This window comes from Sarcophilus harrisii, chromosome 2, assembly GCF_902635505.1.
Source record: "Sarcophilus harrisii chromosome 2, mSarHar1.11, whole genome shotgun sequence".
NCBI lineage: Eukaryota > Metazoa > Chordata > Mammalia > Dasyuromorphia > Dasyuridae > Sarcophilus > Sarcophilus harrisii.
In genome coordinates this window covers 482260370-482285456 of record NC_045427.1, presented here as the reverse complement: position 1 = coordinate 482285456, position 25087 = coordinate 482260370, and the positions used below count along the sequence as shown (strand labels likewise).

At 42.2% G+C, this 25087-nt stretch overlaps 1 protein-coding gene and 1 long non-coding RNA gene across 5 annotated transcripts; one reads left to right on the top strand and one right to left on the bottom strand.

Moving 5' to 3' along the window:
• Positions 1 to 359: 359 nt before the first annotated feature.
• On the bottom strand, positions 360 to 23937 carry PRDM12 (PR/SET domain 12). 4 transcript variants are annotated; one of them, XM_031954845.1, is made up of 7 exons: positions 23243 to 23937; positions 21217 to 21422; positions 19682 to 20109; positions 17784 to 17974; positions 15470 to 15625; positions 4484 to 4595; positions 360 to 2377 (listed from the first exon to the last, which is right to left on the bottom strand). In XM_031954845.1, exons 3-7 carry the CDS (start codon positions 19902 to 19904, stop codon positions 1830 to 1832), a joined length of 1230 nt encoding a protein of 409 aa, XP_031810705.1. In that variant the 5' UTR covers positions 19905 to 20109; positions 21217 to 21422; positions 23243 to 23937; the 3' UTR covers positions 360 to 1829. The 4 variants fall into 4 exon arrangements, with proteins under 4 accessions (XP_031810705.1, XP_031810707.1, XP_031810706.1 ...); XM_031954847.1 differs by having other exon boundaries at positions 19682 to 19945; XM_003757403.2 differs by having other exon boundaries at positions 1923 to 2379; positions 19682 to 21422; positions 23243 to 23931.
• On the top strand, positions 2374 to 17894 carry LOC116421789. Its single transcript, XR_004232323.1, has 3 exons — positions 2374 to 2655; positions 3227 to 3311; positions 17812 to 17894. It is a non-coding gene; the product is annotated as an uncharacterized LOC116421789 (long non-coding RNA).
• Positions 23938 to 25087: the final 1150 nt, after the last annotated feature.

Below are 25087 nucleotides of genomic sequence, written 5' to 3'. Positions count from 1 at the left end.
TTATAGATAGATGTACCTTGCACATCCTAGGTACTTAATGGTGGTACTACAGTGATAGATGCCTAGGAAGCATGTACATGTTTTTCAAACTGAATTAATCACTTAACATATGTATGGTGGATCCTTGATGGTTACAATGGTTACAGTGGTTACAGTGAAGCATGTTAAAGGACTGGAGTGAGGGACCAAGAAATCTAACACAGTCTACATGCCTTAACAGGACAGGAAATAAACATAATTTCCCTACCTCATAGCCAGGCATTGACTTTGAATATATTTTAACAAAGAATAACTTTGTGGCACTCTCTACTTCTCCAAGGCTGTCATGTACATAAAATGCCATTCATTTGCTAATGATAAATGTTCCAAGTAATTTTTTTTATTTTAGAATACAAGAGGTACAAATGTATTTACAGTCATACATATACAATCAAATAATATATATATCAAAGTTTTGTAAATATCATTTTAGATAAATATTTACAAAGTTAAAGTGACCATTTCCTGGAAGTAGAACACAGTTTGTGAAAACTCTATACACTTTATACTTTTCATTAATATTATTATAGCTTTTTTATTTTACAAAACACCCTAAGGGACTTGTCACTTGTTAATGACTATGGGGTAGGGTGGGAGACACTAGAGGGCGCTCATTACTGGAGTTTAGGAGCAATTGGGGAGGGAGATGGTGCAGAAAGGGGAAAAGATGTGGTTGGGTCTCTGGAGAGCTGGGACTGCTGAATCAGGTGAAGTGGTCTCCTAGTTTTCCCAAGGGATTTCACAGCTGTTTGGAAGTGTTTCCAGGGAGGGGGTGAGACTCAAAAGCACTATTGCCAGTCCCCCTCGTTTCTCCCCTGAGGATAATTCAGATGAGGCTTTGGGGGCAGGAGGAAATTCAGCAGCGCGGACACCTCTTGACCTTACCCCTCCAAATCTGTTCATACATAGTTGGGCTGATCTACCATAATCCCTTTAGGCTTCCAGTTTCTAGTAGTCCAAATCAGGGGAGAATACAGCCTAACATCAGATCGTTCTAACAATGGACCCTGAAATCCAGTCTTGCCTCTCTTGGCCAGAAAGTCTAATGGTCTCAAGCCTGCCCTCCCAGCTTCTACCCACCATCTTTGCCCCAGCCAGATCTGGGCCCCATCAGGGAGCAGCTTTAGCAAGGACACTGTTCTTGAACGAAAACCAACTGACCTGCATCTCTGTTTCCTGAGAATAATCTTGAGGGTGGGAGGAAATAGGGGAAGGAAGAGATCTGGTTCAAAGACACCAGAGGGATCCCTTGTTTTGGGAAAGGAGAAATTCCTGATTCCAACTTCACTCCCACCCCCATTTCCATCCCAACTTGCATTGCTTTGGCCTCCAGACTGAATATAAGCCACCGGGAAATCATAGAACGCCCTGTTTGTCGCTGCCGTCCCTCCTCGCCTCCCACCACCAAGCTGTCCCTTTTCGTGGGATCACAACTTTTTAGAGCTGGGGGTTCCGAGGGAAGTGGAACAGATAAGTTTAATTGCGCAAGGCCTCTCCTTTTCGTTCCCTCACTCATTCCCCCACCCACTTCCTGACCCCCTTCCTGAGAAGGGAAAAGGCTCACACACAGGCTTTCGATCTGGGGATAGCTAGGTGAGGGGCAGAGGATACAGATTGACTTACGAGGGCCAAAGTGATGTAAGAATGGCCAAGGTGATGTAAGAAGAAAACATATATGTATATATATACTGAGGGCGCCTTCTTCTGCCCCTCCACCCCAAGCTCCCGAGAGAAGGAGGCAGTATGCAAACTATGCAAGCTGAGTGGGAGAAGGGACTTACTCAGCTGCCTTAAAACCAAATCACGAAACCAGCCCCTCCTCTGCACTCCCCTTCCCATTCCAAGAGGTCAGCTTTCACAGATCTCGGGAAGGAAGGAATGGAGAGGATAGGAGGGAATGCTGCGCCGCGATGCCAGTTTCCAATGCCTCCCGCCGCAGGCCAGCCAGGGCATCTCACAGCACCATGGTGGGGATGTGGTGCGCTGCCAGGGAGGTGGGATGGGGCACGGGCAGAGCGGGGGAGTGGGCCTGCAGGGAGGCATTGGGGGGTCGATGGCGGGCGCTCTTCTGGTGCGCCCGCAGCCCCGCCAGCTGGGAGTAGGCGCTCTGGCACACCTGGCACTTGTACGGGCGCTCGCCAGTGTGCAGGCGGACGTGGTTGCGGAGGGTAGAGGACTGGCTGAAGCGCCGGTTGCAAAAGCGGCAGACGAAGGGTTTGTCCAGGGTGTGGATACGCATGTGAGAGCGCAAATTGCTGCGGGAGTTGAAGCCCCGGTGGCAGATGACGCAGCGCATGCGGCCCGCAGTGTTGGTGGCAGTGTCCACTGGGTGGAAGTCCTCTGGCCAGGGCAGCGGGGCAAAGAGCGGGGGAAGGAAAGAAGAACGGAGCAGCCGGGTTAGACAGATGGCTTCAGTCACTAAGTAGACTTTAGCCTGCAACTTAGTCTCTTATGTGTAGATAAAATGTAAACTCCATGAGGGAAGGTGTATGCCCAGAGCCTAACAAAATCCCTAATCCAAAGTGGCCTAAATATAGGCTTGTTGAAGTCTGAAGAAGAGAAAGAAAACTGCTCCCTTCTCTCTACGGGTACTATAAGACTCAGCTGATAATGTTGGTTAGTTTTACTGAGATTTTTTTTTTTCTGTTCTCTTTTTAAAAATTATTTATTACAGGGGGTAACTCTGGGAAGAAGGGGGAGGATAATTTGAAAATGACGGTGATGTAGACAATAAATATTTTAAAATTTAGACAGTAAAAGAGAATGCTTGTTTATTCATCAATTGATTTTCACTTTAATGTAGACACTGTCATCTTGTCTCAGCTAGAGACTGACTGCCCCAAAGGGCTTTGAGTCGTTTCCCCAGGGCCCTGGATTTATAAGGGATGAAGGAGTTGCAAAGAACTGGGGCATTAGCCCCGGGAAATTGGTGTGTTGATACTGCAGGCCTTCAAGTAAATGATCATTTGTCAAAGATGTTGTAAAGGGAAGTTCCTGTTTGGTGTAGGCTGGATTTGGTGGCCTTTGAGATCTCAATCTTGTTTGAGATTCTATGACTTTTATGAGTTATTTAGAATTATAGAAGGAATCATCATAATGATCTAGTCTAGCTTAGTGCTTTTTTTTTTTTTTGACAGGAAAATTCAGGGCCAGAAAAAAGAAATGACTAGCCCTAATTTTTTTACAGCACTGTTCCCACTACAACTCACTGCCTCCCTTGGAAGAGCTACCATTTTAGAGTAGCTTCCTGTAGATGCCAATGAATATTCCAGGTAATTTATATTTTATGTACTTTAGCAGAAGCTAACCATAGGTGTCCCCCAAGACTCTACCCTATTATTCTTTTCCTTTATACTATTTTCATTAATAACAGCACCTTTTAGTGCAATTATTATCTTTCTGAAGATGATTCTAAGATCTATTAGCCTGCTCTAACCTTATATCTGTCCTCCAGTCCTGTATTTTCAACTATCTATTGGACATGTTGAACTGGGTATCCCTTAGTCATCTTAGATAGATCTAAATAGGTCTAAAACTGAACTCATTGTCTTCTCTTCCCCCTCCCCCTGCCACAGCTCCTCCCTACCCCTCCTGCCAAACTTTCCCCTCTTCCTAACTTCCTTATTACTACTGAGGGCACTACTATGCTTTCAATCATCCAGACTGGAAACCTAAATGTAATCCTCAACTTTTCACTCTCTTTTATTCCCTATATCAAATCAGTTGTCAAATCTTGTTATTTTAACCTTTGTAACTTCTTTCCTATGAGCCCCCTTCTCTCCTCTGACACTGAAGTCTCAGCTTCTGCAAAGTCCTGCTTCTTAAAGTTCTACTTCTGCAAGAAGTCTTTCTCAGTCCTTCCTTAGTGCCTTCCTACAAAACTATCTCCAGTTTATCACATCTATATCTTATTTGTAATTAGCTATTTGAACAGAGTCAGTCTCCCTTATTGAACATTGAGTTCCTGGAGAGCAGGAACTGGTTTTGTTTTTTTCTTCTCAATCCTCAGCCCTTAGCACAGTATCTGGCATGTAGTAGATCCTTAACAAACGTTTTTTGGCTATCATCCTTGAAAGCTCTGCCTAGTTGTCTGGCATCTTGGGGCAGAGTAAATTAAATCTTATTGATCTGCCCCTGCTTGGGGTTACAGGATCAACCAAGCAAAACAAACCCCTACTTGAACCATAGAAACAGTGGAAAATCCATCAAAAGAGACTCCTAATGCTTTCTCGTTTTTGTTTTTTTCTTTTTTTCGGGGGGGGGGTGCAGAGGATGAGAAAAGGATGAATCACATAAGCTATGCAGGAAAAACCATTTGGTTTTCTTTCTTCCCCTCCAATTAGAAACTAATGACTATTAGTAAGTACCCTGAGGTTAAAAAGGAAGCAGAGAAATACAAAGGGCCACCTGTAAAGATAGCCCTGGATGGTTAAGGACTACCTACCATGTTTGTTCTTCTTCTGTTCTTCTTCCAACCCTGGGACACCGGGAATTCCCAGGAAAGTATTGTGGGAGTTCCCATACCAAACTAGCAGTTCTTGATCCGGAGGAATCATCTGCAGAAAAAAAGAGACCCCAAGTAGTTAGGCAATCAGAGGGGGAGAGGAAGATCAAGCTTCTGACTGTATTCCCTCATACAGGAGAAAAGGTTGTGAGATTCAGTCAGAAGATTTAGATTCATATCCCAATACTAGCTGTGTAGCATTGAGCAACTCACTCTCTGAACCTATTTTCTCCATTTTAAAATGAAGAAATTGAATTAAGTGATTTCTTAGGTCATTTCTAGTTCTAAATTCTCTGAAAATCTGAACCAGACTCAGAATTTTAATGTGGCCATATCTGTAGTTCTACCACAGTGGTGATTCAGTGTAGCATCCTGGAATTCTCTTCACCTAATCCTTAAACATGTAACATGCAGAGGGAATCTTAGATACTTAGATACTTCTATAAAAAGACAGGGTTTTGTGGGCCTGTTTTCCTTTCCATGACCTAGAAAACTCCATTTCTGAAAGTTGTGATTGGGAAACAGGAGGTCCTGTAACAGAATCAATAAAATGGATTTCCAAAGCTTCATCAACCCAGTACATGAATAATAGGGCATATGATGAAAGAAAATCATCTTCATTAAAACTCTGGCCCAAAAAGAGGAACAGCCCCAAATTGCAATCATCCATATGTTTCCTAAGACTACATGGCATGATGTAGATCAGAGTGTTGAGCTTAGGCTGTTTATAGTATTCTCTCATCATTTCTCCTATGTATGAGTTGTTCAACCAGATGTTGGATTTTCCAACAAATTTTTCTCAAATGTAAAGCCCATATTTAATATTTCTCTCCTCTTAATGAATTCCTGATCCTCAGATTAGGAACTGAATGCTTATAAATATGTGACCTCGAGCAAATCATTCCATATCTCTGAGACTCAGTTTACTCATTTATATCATGAACATAATAATAAAATGGATAGTCTCTCAAATAAGATTATTGTATGTAAAGTGCTTTACTGACTTCAAAATATTATGTAAATTTAAGCCATTATCATCTTTTACAAAGCAAAATATATAGTGGCCTCAATAATAAATGATTCTCTTTAACTCTTTCTTTGTCCTTTTTGTTCAATTGCTTTCAAGTTCTCTGTAGCTCTCTCCTCTCCAATCATAGGATTTAGAAACAGAAGGGACTTTAGTAATCATCTAGGTAAACACCTTCATTTTACAAATGGAGAAACTGAGATTCAGAGAAGTATTTGTTGATTGGTTAGTTAATTTTTATCTCTGGCTATAGTGATGGGCATCTCTATGGATCTCAAGAAAAGCAATGAAATTCACCCTTTCCCTAAGAAAGAACAAAAACTACAAATTCAAGTTCTTTTTGAATTATTGAAAATATGTGACAAAAAATTTAAGGAGAGGAAATACACTGATACATCATGCAAATGACCTTTTCTTCCCCCGATGATTGAGAAAAGAACTTCTATTATGAATTAGGCAATCATCAGAGCCTGGCAGTTCATGGCACACAGATTTACTCAATGTAAACAGATGGTCATAGATCTTAAAAAAAACTTAAGTGCTCAAGACTGAAACTCAGGAACAATTGACCAAAATGTATACAGCAACACCAGATGTCATTTTTGTCTTTGGATCCCAAATTCACTTTGGTGGCAACAACAACGACAAAATTAATAAGTCAAGGCCTTGAAAAGATTTATGATTCTTTTGATTGTGCAAAGAAAAAAGAATCCAAAAAAAGCAGCCTTCCAAGATTCAAGACTATATGAGAAGAACAAATTATCAAGAAGAAAAATGAAAAGAGTTAAAAAATAGAGTGAAGAAAATCAAGATCATCACAAAATTCCCCATTGCTACAAGAAAAAAAGTAGGAAGGAAGGAACAAAGAAAGGAAAAAAGAAAAGGAATGTTGAGAGGGAAGAAAAGGACAGAGGGGGGAGAATGAGGGAGAAAGAAGGAAGGAAGGAAAGAAGGAAGAAACAGAAGAAGGGAGGGAGAGAGGACAAAAAAATAAGTGTTTTTCCAAATAGAATCACAAGTATAGAAAGACCTTGTCAAAGAGAATAGGGAAAGGATAGTTATGCAACAAGATAGGGCTGGAGGAATTTTCCACTGGCAGCTGTTTCAGATTGTGAATAACAAGAAAACCCTGGACTTTGCTGATATCCTAAAATATGTGCCAAGTTCTTTATCAATATCTATCAACCTCATTGAAGCAAGACTCTTTAACCCATTGGATTTGCAGACTGATTGAGAGAGGAATGAATTCTTTTAATCATACCCACAGAATCTGAGTCAAAGAGAGAAGGGAGTCTGAAAGGCAGATATTCTTCACTCTATTTTTGAACTCTTTTCATTTTTCTTCTTGATAATTTGTTCTTCTCTTATACTTCCCTATTAAGCAATCTGTCTTGAGGAAAAGGCTAATGTTATGAGAATCTTGTTCCCCAAAACACTGCCAATCTTGGATCTGGTCTAGTTGAATAGCTCTGAAGCTGGAAGATTCAGATACTTAGACACCTGAGGAGAATGAAGAATTTGTCCTATTGCTTAGTTTGGAGAGATGATTTAGGATTAGATAATAATAGTTGGAATTTCTTTACCACTTCAAGGATGAGATGCATAGCACTTTATATCCATTATCTATTATCTTCTTAACAGCCCCCTGAGGCAGATAATATATGATACCTCTTTTATAGAAGAAAAAATCATTGTGACTTCACTAAGGTCACATAAAACAAACCCATATATGCCTAATTACAAGTTTGGCATTCTATTCACTATGCCATCTTCTTCTGTCGCCTTTGATAACTACCTAGTAGCAAGATGAATGGGGCATCAGAGCCTGGATTTAACCAAAGGAGAAAGGCCAGGCAATCTGGCCAGGAAAAAAAAATTATTCTGCTTTTACAAAGGGCATTTAACTTGGGCCTACAAACACTTTAACTAAAGAAGGCAAATAGTTTTGTCCTAGTATGAATCTCCTGCACCTTTCTTTCCTAGATATTATCAAACCTTCCTGGGGCAAAGGAGACATTAGTTCTGAAATAATTGGAAGGAGGTAAATGAAGCCATGGAAGAGATGAGATGATTAACCTCTACTTCCTTCCTAGGTTTGAAATTTTAGCAGAGTTGTCTAATTGGGGAGTAGAGTGAGAATGACAGGTTGGGAGGACAGGGTAAGAGGGGAATGCAGAAAGATAGAGATAGATGGGGAGGAGGAAGGAAAGGAATCAGATAGACAGAGAGAGACAGAGAGGAAGAGGAGAGAAAGAGAGAATGTGATGGAAGAGGCCTTAGAAATCACCTAGACCAGTTTTTTTTTTCATTTTACAGATAAAGAAGGGAAAACATGACTTGCCAAGGTCATGTGGCTAGTAAATCTATCAGTCAACAAAGATTGAAATGATAGAACCAGGATTTGAACAAGAGTCCCATTTTTCATTTCTCCCACTGTAACATGGAACAATTTCTCAGCATCTTATTATAACTAAAAATGACATACAAGCCTTCTCTTTTAATTATTTCTCTCTCAGAAATGATACTCAAGATCTTTGTTCTATCATGTATATGATGTGAACTTATAAATAATTTCATCTTTCTAATTTTTAGATTCTTCATCTATAAAATATGGTATTGGGAGTGGGAAGTGGAGAGAGACAAGATGACCTCAAAGTTACATTACCTTTTAGCATTCTATGATCCTATGTTCAAACATTCCATGTTCTAAGGTCCCTTTCTGCTCAGTTATTATATAATGTAAACTCCTTTTAGCTTTCAGAGAGCCAATTCCACTAGGCTGACTCCATTGTTCGAATGCCAAATATATGCTTGCCAAAAAAGACTATTTTATGGAGAACTCACACAGAGCAAGTGCTTACAAGGTGATCAGAAAAAGCCATATAAAGATACACTCAAGGCCTCTCTTAAGAACTTTAGAACTGATTGTATGACATGGGAGACACTGGCACAGACCACCCAGCATGATGTGCCCTTATCAGACAAGGTGCTGTGTTTTATGAGCAAAGCAGAATTGAATAATTTCAGAAGAAACACAGGATGTGCAAAGTTAGACTGTCCACCCTAAATGTTCACATGGACTATTTTTATCAGACCAGTAACAAAGCATTCTGAGCTGGTATTAGTTTGATCAACTAGCTGGACACAGTAACAGTAACAAAATGACAGCAATGTCTTTGAGAAGGAAGGACAAAAACCAACCAACCAACCATGTCCTCTAAATAACAATGGTGAGTCCATCCCTGTTGGTCCACTGTAGATAAGAAGGCAAATCCAAATCTCATACTTTTCCTTGTAAGGTGATCTGTGCTGATCACCACCGTTAAAAACATTTTCTTTCTCCTTTGTTCTAAGCTTCCTACTAGCAATCTCTTGCCATTTTACCCAGTGGTATAGAGTTGCTATGATATGTAACGTTCTAAAATATGATGATTATAATACTGTCTGGCATTTCTAACACCAAATATTTGGGCTGAGTATTTAGCTAGATGTGCTCCAAAATCATGCAGGCCCATGGTTCCTAAATGAGACACAGTTCTGTTCGGATGTCTATACATCTGCCTGGATCATTCCCAACAGGTCTTTATTTCAGAGACAGAGCTGGGTTCCCGGGATCTGTTATTAGTTTACTAGATACCTTCAGGGATTCAACACCCTTCATGAGTGGAGGGGTTTAGTTTGGGAAAATTTCCAATTCAATATTAACTCTTTCTGTTTTCATGGAAAGCCACAATATTATTATCATTGATAACCATAATGATGATAATGGTGATATTTTAGGTGACTCCCAGATGAATCTTTTATTTCCTATCTCAATTATATTAGAAGAAATTTTAAGGAAATATGGGATTTGTGATATTTAACATCAATCGATCAATAAGCATTTAGTAAATGCTACCTATGTGCCAGTCACTGTGGATGCAAAGAGAAAGAAAGAAAAAAGGTGGAAAGCTACCTTTGTCTTTAAGAAGCTTATATCATGTTGGGGATGATGGTAGTTGGTAGAGACAACATACATAAATCAATATCTATAAGATAAATATAAATAGAAGACAATCTTAGAGAGAAAATATCTAGAAGCCAGGGGCAATCCTCTGACATTTTGAAAAATACAAATATGTATATATGTATATGTGTATGTGTGTGGGTATGGGTGGGTAGGTGGGTGCATGTGTGTGTATGTGTAGATAGAAAGACAGACAGATGTAAAAGCCAGTAGAAAAAAAAAACCAATTACATCACAATTGAGAAGCAATACATTTTTCTCAAAGAAGACATGATCAGTCTTTAGAAAGGAACTGAAAATATCACCTGGAACTGCTTCTAGTCAGGCTTTCAGAAGATACACAGTATAATAAAGAAGGATTTTGAGCATATCTCAGAACCAAGGAAGGAGTATCCAAAGTCCTTCCTGAATGTTGCTCTTCCACTCTGATCACCTATGGTATATTCTAACTGGGGAGATGCATTAATGATGCATCATTCAGAATTGATCCAAGAACTTTTCCTCTTTCCCTCACTGTACATTTCATGTAAGGATTTTATTTTCTCAAGCTTAAAGTCATGTCAACACTAGCAAACCTTGTCTGATAAAGAAGAATTCAGCCAAATTCAGAACTCTTCCATCTTCATCTCAGCATGCCTCTGTTACAAATATATATGTCTGAGATAGTGTTCTTTTGTAAGTTATAAAGTACTATATAAATGTCAGCAATTATTATGATTATTACCATTAAATAAACACTGGGTCATCTACATAAGGTCTAGGAAATAAGGACTTCTGATATATCTGAGAGCTTGAATAACTAAAACATGGATGATTTGGATGAATGAGAGTACATTTAACTTTAAAACTTTAAAATTTGAATGCGCATCATTTGTTACTTGATGATTTCTTATGAACATCAGTTGTCCATGAATCATAGCCATCTATATATAGCTGGCTGTGGAAAGTTCTGGGAAAGAGGTTGCTGGACAACAGAGCAAACATCATAGATATCCTGGTGTACACATTTGAATGATGATCACAGAACTCATATAAAGAAGGAAAAGAGAGGTAGCTAGTAATGATCTGTTCCATTAATAGTGAGCCCAGCAATTGCCAAAAAAAAGGAGAAAGTGGTAGAGAGGGGGAGAAAATCACTTATGTGATCGGAAAGAGACATGCAGCGAAAGAAAACAACAAAAAGAGACAGAGTAAAGAGAGACAGGCAGACAGACAGAGACAGAGAAAGAGAAATAGAAACAGGAAAAAGAAAGGAGAGAGATTGAGGAAAAAACAGTAGAGATATGATTACAGGAATGATTTTCAAGAAAAACTTGTATCTTAAGTCTCAAAGTAGAATAATTTATAAATTCTCTTTCAGCTTTTACTTTTAGGTCCAAATGATTTTTCACTTCTTTCAATTACCTAGTTTGCTGGTACATGATATATTCCTATTGGAATAATTCAGAAATCTGAGCCTTCAGGGCATTTTTGTTTGTATTTTTAAAATGTCTAAGTATATTATGAGGCTGGAGAAAATTCCCACTAGTTAAAGTTACTTTCCAAGGTAAAAAATGAGTATGGGAGAGGGAAATGCAACAAGATTTACTCAGATAATAAAATTCTCTTTTTGGCATCTCACAGAATTTTAGCCTAATTTATTTAGTTGTTTATTATTGGGAACCAGATATTTATATACTGTGGGAGTGGGAGATGGGGGTAGGATTGCATGAATAATCTCACCAAATGGCTTGTATAGATAATGCTGACAGAATTTCTCAGAGATCATATTTAACATATTGAAATGTTGAAAGTATGGATGGGCAACAAGTTAAAAAGAATCGGACTTAAAGATTTTTTCCTTTGCCAGCTTATGTATAGGCAGCACAAAAAGCCAATTAATTTCAAAGACATTCAGAACAATAACTTGCAAAAAGTTATGTGCAACTAATCATCACATAACAGATAGGTTGTTTGAAGAAGGAAGTTTGGATCTTGTGTGTGTGTGTGTGTGTGTGTGTGTGGTCAGATATATATACATCCATTTTCTAATATCCAGTAGTAGGTTTTCCCATGACAATGATATCTATCTTAACTCAAACCTTCTCAGTTGGTTTTGAGAAAATGGCTGCCTTCTCTAATATCCTAAACTTCTTTTATTAAAGCAAAATCTGGCATATTAAATTTTTTTTTCCTTGTTTTGCCAGAAGTTTGATAAAGAGTAGTCCTTGGAGTCAAGAAAACTTGGGGTCACATCTTTGCTCTAACATATACTTTCAAGGTCTTTCTTAATAACTTTAACATCAATTGAGAGATATGGAAGATATTGCCATGGCAAGCATAGATAGAATGCCCAAATCAAAGAAGGCACTGTGCTCTAAGAGCAAAACAGAATTGCAGTAGCACAAAGGAAAGATAAGATGCACAAATCTAGAGACATCTTCATCCCAAATGTATAAATGGCCTAACCTATAGTAGAGCCTTTCAAGCTCATATTGGACTGATCAGCCACAGTCAAACACACTATACCTTGATTCCAACTCCATGGTATCATTGGTCCTCTTCAAAAAGAAAGGATCTACCAGCAATTCCTACCAGCAATTTCTTGCCATTTTACCCATTGGGATAGGGCTGGTATGATATGTAATGTTCTAAAATGTGATCGTTATAATACTGTCTGGCATTTCTAAGACCAAGTATTTGGGCTGAGTATTTAGTATTTAAAGTATTTAAGTATTTAAACAAGAACAACTGATATGTGACCATAGATTTAACTTTAACCAAACACTTAAACATTTTGCCCCTAGGTAGCTCTCTAAAACTATATACATTTGTGTGGCTGAAGGGAATTTCTATTCTGGGAATTGCTTTCAGTGATGAAATTACAAATCTGGACCACCCTCCCCCCCAAAAAAATAGCAATCTAAAACAATAAGTACTGCAAAATAAAGTCAAAACAAAAGAATTACACATGTTTAATATATATTGGATTACTTGCTATCTAGGGAAGGGGGTAGGAAAAGGAAGGGAGAAAAAATTTGGAACACAAGGTTTTGCAAGGGTGAATGCTGAAAACTTATCTTTGTATATATTTTGAAAATAAAAAACTTATTTAAGCAAAAAATGAAAAAATAAAATCAAAATAACAAGTACTGCAAAATAAAATCAAAACAGTAGGTACTGATTTGTGCAGTGCTACTGAAAAGATAATAATTTGGTGAAATTATATTATTTGCTTCTCTCAATTTTTAGAATTTCAAGTCTCTGGCCAAGAATAGGAGACTGCAAGCTGATTTCTATTTTTAAATTTTTGAAAAATTAGTCACTCTAATTATTCCTAGTATTAACTTCAGGCTTTGAATTCTTACCTTAGAATATCCCAGGTTCATTCCTTGGCTCTATTCCACTTTACAGTGCTCTGGCACACACAGTGAAACATACCTAGAGTTGTAAGTTGGCTCTAGGTAGGAATATTTAGATAAGATCCCAGACACAGTGACAATTTATATTTTTGGTTCTAATTTCCTACTTAAATGTGAAAACATGTTTGTGATTATAGTGAAATTTGTGACTAAATAGGAGCTCCTTGTGGGTAAGAATCATATCATAGTTCATCTTCCTCAATGCCTTGCACAGTGCCAGGAAAATAGCGGGTGTAATATACCTGTTGAGTTCAATTGGATTGCATTAAGATATTTCAGAGAGAGAGAGATATTAAGGGTCTGTATGTCTGAGTATTCCAATGTAAGTATATATGATGTAAGGGGAACTTTATAAAAGTGGGAAAAGAAGGGAATGAGAGAATATGTGTCTTGGGTATAAAAGTATATGAGGGGAACAGCTATATGGAGCACCAGCCCTGGAGTCAGGAGGATCTGAGTTCAAATGTGACTCAGACACTTAATAGTTCCTAGCTGTGTGACCCTGGACAAGTCACTTAACTCCAATTACCTCAAACACATAAAAAAAGGGGGGGAAAAAAGATTAAATAAAAGCAGTTAGATGGCACAGTGGATAGAGCACTGGCCCTGGAGCAGAGTTCAAATCTAACCTCAGAAACTTGCTTATTAGCAGTATATTCTGGCTAAGTCACTTAAACCCACTTAACTTCCAAAAATAAAACAAAAAGACTTGCAGAAGGTATAAGTGTATATGAGGAGTTTAGGCAGTTATTCATAGTTTATAGAGAACTGGCCTCAGAATCAGGAAGATCTGTGTTCAAGGGCCATCTCTGATACATATTTATTGTCTGTGTGATCCTGGACAGATCATTTAATCTCTTAGTGCTCCCAGATAATTCTCTAAGACTATATAAATTGCCAAGAAATTACCAAAATGCTTTGGCTTGAAGAATTTTTTTCCTAGGAGCTCCTGATACCAGTAAAATCATAGTTTCCATCCTCCTCCCACCCACTCCCCAAAATGAAAAATCTGTGAGGATATGGGGAGGAAGAAATGAGAGAGGTAAGGACCTGTGTTGGTGAGAGTGAAGTACTGTGAAGATAAGATTAGTAGATACATGTTGGGGAGTCAAGATGAGGATTCAAAATTAAAAGAAAATTTGTGAATGTCAAGATATAAGAATGTTCTGTTCATGAAGTGAACTTCAAATTGAGGCTAATTTAAGATCATTTGGTGGTGGGGAGAGTCCTCAAATTATATATAAAGACTGCACTGGGTCACTGGTTGGCTAGCAAGTTTTCTCTCAATATCAGATTATCCAGCCTCTACTGAGAGTATTTCATACTATCCCTTAGTCTTCACTCAAAAACATAGCATTTAAATGGCCCAGTGGTCTTTCCCTTTCTATAAGCTTCAGAGCTGAGGGTCCCAGGAAGAGCTTTTCCCTTAGGTCTCATTGCAATGGTGTTTATCATTCCCTTAAGCCGCCCAGAATCTGTTAGTGGCAAGATCTGTCAAGGGCAAAGGCCAATCCTGTTTCCTCTCTAGGAAATGGGTTTTGAGTGCATTGGTTGGTCAGGAGGGAATATGTTGCCAATTGAGGGAACTGCTGGGTCCTGCTCATGAGGTATCTGGAAATGAAAGGTTTCTAGGACTATCAGTGACACAGAAGCAATGACTTCCTTATAGATAAACAAAAACAAACAAAAAACTCACACCTTAACTAGCCATAAGCTCTCTAGGAACAAAAATAGAGGCATTTAAATTTTGAAGTCCCCTAGCACCTACCTCCCATAATGCTGTACACTTAAGCACTTAATAAGTGTTTGTTAAACGAATGAATATCATAGCCTGGGGCTTTGGATGCTTCCTAACATAGATTCTAGATGAAATTCTCTTTTTGCATGTCATTCCTGTCTTTGCTGGTTTTATTATAATTATTTGACTCTTCTCTTAGATTGGAAACTCTTAGTAGACAGGGATGATGTCTTACTCATCATTTCAATGCTTAGCACAGTGCCCTTCATCGAATAGGGTTTGAATAAATTGAGTTTTTAAAAATTTTAATCAATATGAATACACAGCTTGATACACTATGAATAAGCAAATGACTCCAAATTCAAAACTCTCCCTAATTGTTATTTCTTTTCTAGTCCTCTACATCCCTAAAGGAACATCCTTCAAACTTATCCTGTGGGCTGTTTGTCTAGAGGGAATAAATATCAGGCATTCCCTTTTGAACTGCCTTTGATCACCATTTAAAAAAAAATTATACAGAAAATTCTTGCTGATTTTCTCTTTTATAAAAGAGAGATTATATTTGGTCTTCTCTTAAAGTACACACATATACATTCAAATATAGTCATGAAGAGTTCTGCTGCTCAGAATTCCTAAAGGAATCCCCCATCCCAACACACACACACACACACACACACACACACACACACATACACACACACTCACACACATACACCCCTTGGGCAGGAAGCTCTGTCACCCCACATCTTCTCACCTCAATTGCCTTGTAGAAGATATTGTTGCCAATTTGTACCACCTCCAGATTTTGTTCTTGCTCATTTCGGGCACATTTGATATAAGTCATCCAACTTCGATGATCTTCTTGGCTTGCATCAATGAAATATCTAACTGTGCCATCTTCATTGAATACCTGGCCATGGGAAGAAAGGAGCCCAAGCTAAGAAATAAGAAGCCTGAGAAATAGTGCATTGGAGGCTTGTTGCATATATTACATAGTGGGAAAAGCAACGGACTTGGAAGTCAGAAGACCTTAATTCAATTCTGGCCTTTCCACTTATGAAGTATGGGACCTCAAGCAAGGTATCACCTCTCTGAGCCTCAACTTTCTCATCTGTGAAATGAGGTAAAGTGGACTGTCTTTAATGTCCTTTCCTGATCAACTATACTGTGATTCCATAACTACTAAATGAACAAAGCCAGTGGTGATGGTTCATACATATTTTGAAGCTGAAAAAAAACTTCAGAAAGCCTTTTGCCCGATTTATATATGAATAGGAATCCTCTTCACAACACCTCCAACAGGCAGTCATCCAGCTTCTACTTCAAGACCTGCAGAGATGAGGAATTCACTATTTTTTAAGATAGCTAGTTTGTGGACATCTCTAATAGAATTGCTTCCTTATAAAGCTAGAATCCAACTCTCTTTAATTTTCATCTACTTTCTTGGTTTTCTCTAGACTAAAGTAGAACAAGACTAACTCCTCTTCCTCTTTCCAAAATAATCAGTGGGCAGTTTCCATGAATTTAGAGAAGTAAAGCCTCTGAGTTCTCTTCCAGGCTTTATTGTGGACTCTCTAAGAGAGCCTGGTTCCAGATACCTATTTTTGCTTCTCTGTGAAACAGAAAAGAGTAATTTTAATCTCCTTTCTTAGGATGCTCTAAAATGTTCAATATTAATTTCTTGGTTGCTGCTATGTAGCCTTGCCTCCCCCTGTGTAGGAGGTAGAGAAGGAAAAAAAGAAACTTTCCCTTTCTGCTGCCAATCCTTGGTTTTTAATTCTAGCTGCTCCTGAAAACTAGAAGCTTCCTTAACTCATCTGATTTGGACAGGTTGAATAGTGTTTGGGGCCAGCAATCTAGAGAAGAAACTTCATCACCCTGGGAGGAGATCTAGAAAATAAAGTACCCATAAAGCAAGGGAAGTGATTTTCCTAGACAGATCTCATTCAATTTAGGAATGTGATGAAAAATCCAGGATGCTCCATGATAAAAAGGCCTAGGATGGCTTTCTTTGACCACACATTTGTCACTAACTTGCACCATGTATATCTATATAAATTTGGAGAGAGAACACAGATTGTCAGAACCAGAAGGGATCTTAGCATATAAAATGCCAGAGCTAAAAGAGACCTTAATAACACAATATTAGAGTTGGAAGAAACCTAAGAAATAATCTAATGCAATTTCCTCATTTTATAGATGAAGAACATGAGGCCCAGAGAGAGAAAATTATTTGTCTCAAGGTCATCCAGTTAGTAGTAAACTGAATCTAGAACTTAGGTCTTTAGACTCTCCTCCAAAGGAGTGTGTGTGTGTGTGTGTGTGTGTGTGTGTGTGTGTGTGTTTGTGTGTGTGTGTGTGTGTGTGTGTGACATTTAAAGCCACAGATTAACTTGGTTCCTCAACATCTCTATGTACACCTTTCCCTGGCTTTTAGTACGATTTTGGCTTAAGGCCTGGGGAAGAAGAGGGAGAGGCTGAAGGACAGATCCTTTGTTGCAGAGAAGGCAGATTTTATGGATCTTCCAAAAAGGATGGAGATGAGCTCAGTCTGAGGTGTGTCCTTGAAGGGGGTGGAGAAAGGAGGAAAGTTTGGTGAGTGATTGACCTCATGGTTATGTCCTCTTTGCTCCCTTCCATTACCATTAAGGCTACCTGTTACATGCTTATAAAATAGCTGGAGTTAAAGTGGAGAATGGTAATTTTTGAATCAGTTTTTGCTTACACTGAACTGGGCAGGTGGAGTACTCTATGCATTTCTCACCATTAATCTGAAGGATATCCATTGCTCTCCATCCAAGAGGAGAAGAACTAGGAGTCCAGTTTGTAGCACAAAACCTTTTCAGTTCCTGATGGTACCCTGCTCTGGGAACTTGATTAACCCTCCAGTTCTGACTTCACAGATACATTTGCCTTGTAAGAGGATGACTCTGGTAGCAGTTTAGGACTCTTCTTGCAAAGTCCCTGTCCAGGGAGCTAGGTTGCTTGGAGGGCAGAAGCTGGTCGACCTGTCCTCCAGTAGAGCATTGACCCCAGGCCCTCCCCAAGTGAAAACCCTTTTCATTTACCTCCCACATCAGGTTGTTATTCTTGCAGATGTCCACATGCTCGGGAGAGATGACCCTGCCTGTGAAAGGACCCATCTCAGTGCCTGCTTTGATCCAAGTCTTGGAGAAGATACCCAGACCCTCCCCGGGGATGGAGCTCTGAGCGATGATCACTTCAGATGGCAGCACCAGACTCGACAGCTTCTGCACCTCTGCTGGGTGGAGAAAGGAGATGAGCTGAGGCAGTGAAAAGGGAGGACAGCACAGGCTCCCAACAGAACCTCCCAGTCCCCTTCCCTCCCCAGACCCCAGTCTTATTTCTTTCATATCCCCACTGATTTGCCGAAGAACATAAGAACTAGATTACAGAATGAAGAAACGGAATCGAGATCCTATTCTTAGAGTACCGGTATAGTACTCTATAGGCAAGGAATATTAAGTAATAAGTAAAAAGTAAACCGTCTTCTAAGAGGCTGCCTTTTCCTGCACGCAGTTGCAAATTGGGGAGGTTAGGGATCAGGCAGATCTTTGGAAACCGCTTTTGTGGATGCCATAACGGAATTTCAGAACACCAAGAGAGGGAGAAAGACACCTCAGCAGCGCTCTCATACAATACACAGCAGCTACCTCTCCCAGGGCGGAGGCTGCCCCATTGCGCACCAGGATTGGGAAGTCCCAGCCGGACTAGGCCCGGGAAGGGGTGGGGGTGGGTGGTGCCCCGGCCTCTTCAGGGTTGATCTTCCAGCCCCAGGCGGACCTGACCCCCAGCTGGGATGGGGGCTGCTAATGCACATTCCGGATCCTACAATGTGTTACAAGGTTCCCCTCTAAGCTACCTGGGAAAAAAATATGAGAGCGCAGAGCCTGAAAAGGGGGGTTAAATGGTGTCTATTTCAGCCCATCCAGCAATTTGTCACGCTGTTAAAGTGATCTGCATTCATTAGGATCAACTAGAAAGAAATTGCTAATTCTAAATTCATTAGCCCTTTAAGAATGCTGTAGCAGTAAATTCGGCCTCACTGCGGAGAAGACTTGTTTAAAAGGGGCCGAGGAATTCCCCTTACAAAATGGGGAGATTAGATGGTTGACATAGTGTGAATGGAACTGGAATTAGTCTTCACGGTAAATTAAGAGAGGAACAGAAATCTTAAAGGGGGGAAAGAGAGGGGGACGCCCAGAAATGCCAGCGAAAGGGAGAGATATTGTTTGCGGGTTGATGAATGAGGAATAAGAACTTGAGACATCTTAAAGAAAAGAAACTTTTTTTCTCTCCCTCTCCCCAGCCCTCCCCAGTCCCTCTTCTCCCCCTTTAAAGTTTCTGGGTTTAAGTGGGAACTTTCGCAGGTCAAGCCCAAGTTAACTAAATGAATTTAAAACCCTTCTTTTTGAGTCAACTGCTATTACACGCCTAGTAAGGCCTTAAACGCCAGGGACTTGGGCTCAAAAGGGGCGGGGGCCCGAGGGGGGGAAGGGAATCAATGGCAGAGTGGGGAGAGAGAGAGGGGAGAGGCGGGGAGAGACGGTGGGACCCGGAGTGAGGAAGTCAATGTGAGAGGAATTCCGAGGATTGTGGATTTTGGAGAGTTCCGAGAGCTGGGTTTTCAGAAAGTTGTTCCCCCTCCAATCCCACCCTCAGCTCCTGCGCCCAAAGAGGGCTAATGTCCCCTTCGCGGCCACCCCACCTCTGAGTGAACTCCGGGACAAAGAGCTGCCTGAGCTGGTTCTCTCGGCTGCCTGGGCTTCTGTGCGTGTAATGGGTTGTGTTGAGGTGGGCTGGGCAAAGCGCCGTCCAAGGGGGCATCGAGGTATGTAGGTATCAGGGCCCGAGCTAGCGGGGACGCTCTAGCTTGAAGCGGGGCGAGGGCGTAAGTGATAGACGTCTAGTCTTAAAACCACCCCGGGGAGCAGGGCCCACTCACCTCCGGAGAAGGACTGCGCCAGGACCTCTGCGGTGAAGGCAGTCTTGGGATTGGCGTGGTGAGACTTTTCTTCGAAGAGCTGTTCTCCCAGCACGTTCCGCCAGCGACCATATAGGAAGCTGTGCAGGATGTCGGAGGTGATCACCTCTGCCAGAGATAGCCCTTGCGGCTTCAGGCCAGTCTTCAGCACCAGGGCTTCCGCGGGGAGCACCGAGCCCATCATGAACCACCCCGTCCTCTCTGGCCACTCGAGACGGCAATGGGCTCGGGGGAGAGCAAGAGAGGGAAGAGCAAGAGAAGAGAAGGAGGAGGAGGAAAAGAAGGAGGTGGAGGAAGAGGAGGAGGAGAAAGAGGAGGGAGGGAGGTGGCCGAGAAAAAAGAGGGCAAGAAAAGAGTGTGTAAGAAAAAGATAGCGTCGATAGCCAAGTCTGAGTAAAATATATAATATATAGAGAGAGATATAAATATATATGGAGCTTATCAGTGTTTGGAGATGGGCTTTCAAGCGAGCTTTCGTCTTTTGCTACTCTACACCTAACAGTCTGCCACTTGGCAAATTCTCAGCCCCTTTATAGGAGCCGCAGTGACCCTCCTAATTGGTTATTAATGACCCCCCTGACGTTGTAAGATAGACTTGTTCTACCAGGGAGCGACAAACCTAGAGGGAGAGAGCGAGGAGAGAGAGAGGGGGGAGAAGGAGCCCCCTCCTCACCTTCGTCGTTGTCGTCGTCCTCCTCCCTCTCCCCTCTCCCCCCTCCCCTTGTGGGAAGGGCAGAGGGAGAGGCAGGACCACAGGCTAGGTTTATCCCAGCATAGAAATCTGGGAGCGGGGCTGGAGAAAAGAGACTGCTCTTGAAACCCGCTACAAGTCTGCACTTCTTAGTTGAGGCGAGGGGGTGGGGAGGTGGGACTGAGGGGAGGTGGGGATGAGAAGTGGGAGATAGGTACAAACAGAGAGGCAGACCGGAAGACAGACAAACAGATAACACACACAGTCTTCCTGGGTTGACTGTTGCCTCCGATTGCCCCAGTAGGCATCGGATGACAGAAGTCTATTACCACTATCCAGTCAAAATGTTTCTAGTCTCGGGACCTGACAGGGCCAGACAGGGTTGTACTCCCGGGCCTCCCGTTTCTCCTCTCCCCAGCTCGTGTCTCAGTTTTGAGAAACTGGGAGCCGGCTGCTTTGTGATCTTAGCTAAGGAGTCTCCCAATCTCAGTTTCCCGACCTGATATAGCCCTATATTCCATTTCCCCTGTTCTTCAGGTTCCCAGCCAGAGTTCAGCTCTCCCAATGCTTCCCTCTAGGGAACCCCGCCCGGGTACAACTCCTCTTTTGGACACTGATCGGGTAGTTCGAATTAAGCGGGCCGCCAGGATCCGAACCGCCGGGGAAACGAAATCCAGGCCTGCGGTCAGTGTGTGGAGCCACAATCGCTGCAAGGCCGTCGGGGGCCATTTCAGCCAAGACGGGGCCAAGGGCTAGAGGGCTGGGACAAGGAGAAAGCTGTGGACGTTGGCGCCCGAGATCTCACCTGCTTGAGATACTTCTCACCGATTGAACCCCCTTTCCGACCTATCTCTGCCTTCCAGTTTTGTCGGGTTATCACACACTAAATCCGGGATGTTTCTTCAGACTCCTTTCAGCCGCGGGCTTGGTCAGAGTCCGAACCAAACCGGACCGGAACAAGCTGGTCTTGCTTCCCTATCTTCCTCCCTGCCACGGGTCCAGACTGTCGTCCTGGTGATAAGATCCAGGGGAAAGGCGTTCAGGTGTGATCTGGAGTGGTTCTCCAAAAACACAAGTACACGGTATTGCTAACTCACTCCAAACCCCAAACCAAAGCTTAAAACAGAACCTCCAGGGTCCGGAAGACCGAGATCGCAATCCCACCCAGCCTGACGAAAGCCCTGGACTATCTTTAGCTCTCTAAGGCCTACCCTAATCCCAAATCTCTTAGTTTTGGGAGGCCAAGGAAAGCCTCCCATTTCAGGTACTCCGACTTAGGACCAGCGTATCCAAAAGAAATTTTCTCAGCGTTTATTTCTGCCTGCCTCCCTTTTCTCTTCCGTCTGTCTCTGTCTCTCCAACCCATCACCTCTCTGCCTTTACAGCTTCTGTGCCTCCTATTCTTTTATCATTCCCGTCTTCTGTCTCTTCCTTTCTTCCCTTTTCAGTCTCTCCCGCTATCCTTTCATTTTTCTCCCTGTTCTTTCTTTCTCCTGTTTCTCCCTCTTCTGTCGGTCTGGATCTCTCTCTGGTCTGGATCTCTCTGCTTACCAGGAGACCCTGAGAGTAAAACAAGAATTCTAACCACTGTATATATCCCTTTAGGCTGTCAGCTAAGGGCTGACATTCCATAGGGAAAGGATCCCTGTGTCCTGGAAAGAAGAGGAGAAAGAAGCTTTGCTGAGGTTGAATAGTAAAGCTAGAGCCAAAGAGCCTTCCCAAACCCTTTCCCCATTAGCCTAGAACAGGATAAACTACCTCTCAGTTTATCTCCTCCCTCTCTCTCCTTCCCGTTAGATTTGGTTACAAGCTCGAACCCCTGCTAACAGGTGGTCATGAGCATCACTACCAACTTACTCTATGGAAATTCAGTTGGTCAGCGACTCCTGACGCCCCAAATGCCTCCAATCTAAGGTTTCTGGCCCCTTCGGATCTTGGGGAGCCCTAAGCTTGTACCATTGGCTTTCCTAGTTAGGGAGCTACTGGACCTCAAATAGAAGTGGACTAGAAGAAACAGAAGAGAGGGCAGATCCAATGAGCCTGGGAAAATTTAGTGATACCAAACTCTGTGCTGGCATAAGGCAGCACAACACGGAATCTGAACTTGATTATTTTAACTCCTTCAGCACAACTTTTTCAAATGGGAACTTGGAGTGAAGCAAGTCATGCTCTCGGGGTCTCCATATGTAATTATTTCTGAACACTGCTCTTCAGGTCGAGTCTCTGATTTAAAATAACGCCCCTCTACTCCCCCCCAAAAAATAGACCAGTTCGGAAAGCTTTTTGACTAGTAGTTACCCTTAAAGTAATGACTATTCTTGTCCAGAGCAGAATCAGGAGGCCCTGTCACCTTTCTTCTGCTATCTCCAAGTCCTAGTCACTCCTTCCTTCCATCGAGACTATTTACTGACTCCACTTGGGACAGTCCTTAGTACTCGGGAACACAGGAATGAGGTGAAGGTGGAAGCGACTACAATTATACCCCACTCACACCAACACGACTCTCAATCAAGTTATTGCCACCGGGAAAAAAAAAATGCCATCTACGCTCCTTACGCCAGCATTAAGGCTAAGGAACCTTTTCTTTTCTAGACATTGAAAGACTTTTACACGACCTGGGTAGTGGTCGTCCCTGTTATTCAAACCGGTCCATTATTTTGTTTTGAAAACATTGACCATTGCTATCATCAAAAAGGATGCCGCGTGGGAAGCGTCCCAAACTTTCCTGGAAAGAGGAACACAATGGGTAAATTGTCTGTATCCCAGGATGCAGGCGAGGGAAAAATGCGCCACGGGGAAAGTCTCGGTCTGGATCTCTCTGTAGTGTTTACCTATTTGCCCCTCAGCGCAGTAAACGGCGCAAGGCTCTAAGTACACAGCCACGCCCTTGCTAGTCTCCTAAACCTTCGGACTTCTCCAGTAGACAGTCACAGGGTGGGAAAAGAGAGGCAAAAACTGGGAAAGATAGCAAAGGAGAAATGATGGAAACCATCCGTTCTAATCCTGTCGAGTCGAATCAGCGTGCTCGTGCGTCTGCTTTTTCCAGTAAAAACGAACAACGCCGGGTCATTTTATACTTTCTCTTTTCCTCCATCTCTTCCAAAAGTGAAGAATTTAGGACCTGGAGAAGTATGAGAAACCCTTTCCTGTTAGAGAGGTTACACGGGTGGTGGTAGTGGTGGTACCTTCGGCAGGTAGATACGGAAGATGGGAGGAAGATTAAAATATTATCAAGTAAATAGATAACCACAATGCTTATTAGGGAGCTTACAGTTAGACATTTGTTTGTGTCTCCTTATTAAGATTTGTACATTATCCAGTTTACAGCCCCAGAGACAACTTGAAATACACTTGAGGATGAAAAGAAGAAGAAATAACCCGGTTTCTTTGTATAGATTGGGTGGATGGGGGGAGGGAACCCCTTGTCTCCTCTGTGGCAGCTATTTGGTCCCTGCCGCACCCACAGGGGCCAGTATTTGGCCAGGGAAAAGAAAGGTAGAAGAGAGAGAAACAGAGAGAGGGAGGGTGGGAAGTTAAAAGGAACCGAGCTGGCGGCTCCTAATTTTTAAAGGAAATCAATTTAATATTCATAGCTTATAATAAGAGAAACTTTTCCCCTTTGCTGGGGACATTGTTGTGAGTTGTCTTTGGGGTGGGATTGGGGGGGGGGAGCGATGGAAGGAGAGAGACCATGGGCTGGCTTGTATTGCCATCTGCATATTTCCAAAGTCTCCTCTCTGCCCATCCCCAGAGCACTTTAATATTCATGGGTGTTAATAGAGAGGCCCTTAGTATATTGGGCTATTGTGGGGAAGTGTTCGTATTGCTCTTCCTCTGAATAGCCCCAGTTCCCCTTTCTTTGGAGATGTTTTCCAAGGTTGATGGGCCAGGAGTGAATGGTGACTTTTTTCCCCCTCCCTTCTCAGCCCCCCTTCCAGAGAGAACATCTTTATCCCAGCCGCAGCCTCTCTGGTTCCCCATTCACGGCGCTCTGGAGCGCTGGCAGGCCAGAGAAAAGTGGAACGAATCAATCTTTCACGCTCCTTTTGAGGTCAATTTGACACCCAGGGGCTCCGCTTTTCTTCCCGGAGCCCGCGAGGGGATGGCCGGCTCCGGACAACGTCGGGGCCCGAGGAGGGGAGACTAGGGGCGGCCAAGGGGACGGGGGAAGAAAAGATAGTGGGAATGGGGGACAGAGGAAGGCTCAGGGCTGACTGATACTGCAAGAAAGGGGATTTGAGACCAACAGCTGCTTTGGGGAAGGGGGGTGTGCATGGTGGTGGTGGGAGTTGGGGAGGGGGGGGTGCGCCCCTGTCAGACCTCGTCTCCCTCTAGATGAATAGGATTTGGAAAGACCTCAGATTGATTTATATTTATGGCTGCCGAACATTTATTGCTGCGCGAGAGCGGAGAGGAACTAGTGGGACTGGGGAGGGTGTTGGGGGGCCAAAGGAAGGATCAGACTGTCAGGGCTAATCTCCCAGAATCCCCTCCGAAATGAAGTAGGAGTCAGGGAATCCGACCTGCAGAACTGGCCAAAACTGGACTCGATTCACTTAAATTTAACCTTTTGGGGAGGGAGATTTAAGGGAGGCCGCAGGCATATGGAAATTTTGAAAAGCTAAGACAAAAATTCTGGCTTTCCCCTCTTTTCCTTTCGGCAACCCTTCCCTGCT

Excerpts from the sequence above, each read along its gene's own strand:
- PRDM12 (XM_031954845.1), bottom strand. The coding sequence starts at position 19,904 with ATGATGGGCTCGGTGCTCCCCGCGGAAGCCCTGGTGCTGAAGACTGGC. Across the intron at positions 15,626-17,783 it reads ATAACAACCTGATGTGGGAG|GTATTCAATGAAGATGGCAC; the intron begins GTAAATGAAAAG and ends TCCCATGGCCAG. Across the intron at positions 4,596-15,469 it reads TCTTCTACAAGGCAATTGAG|ATGATTCCTCCGGATCAAGA; the intron begins GTGAGAAGATGT and ends TTTTTTCTGCAG.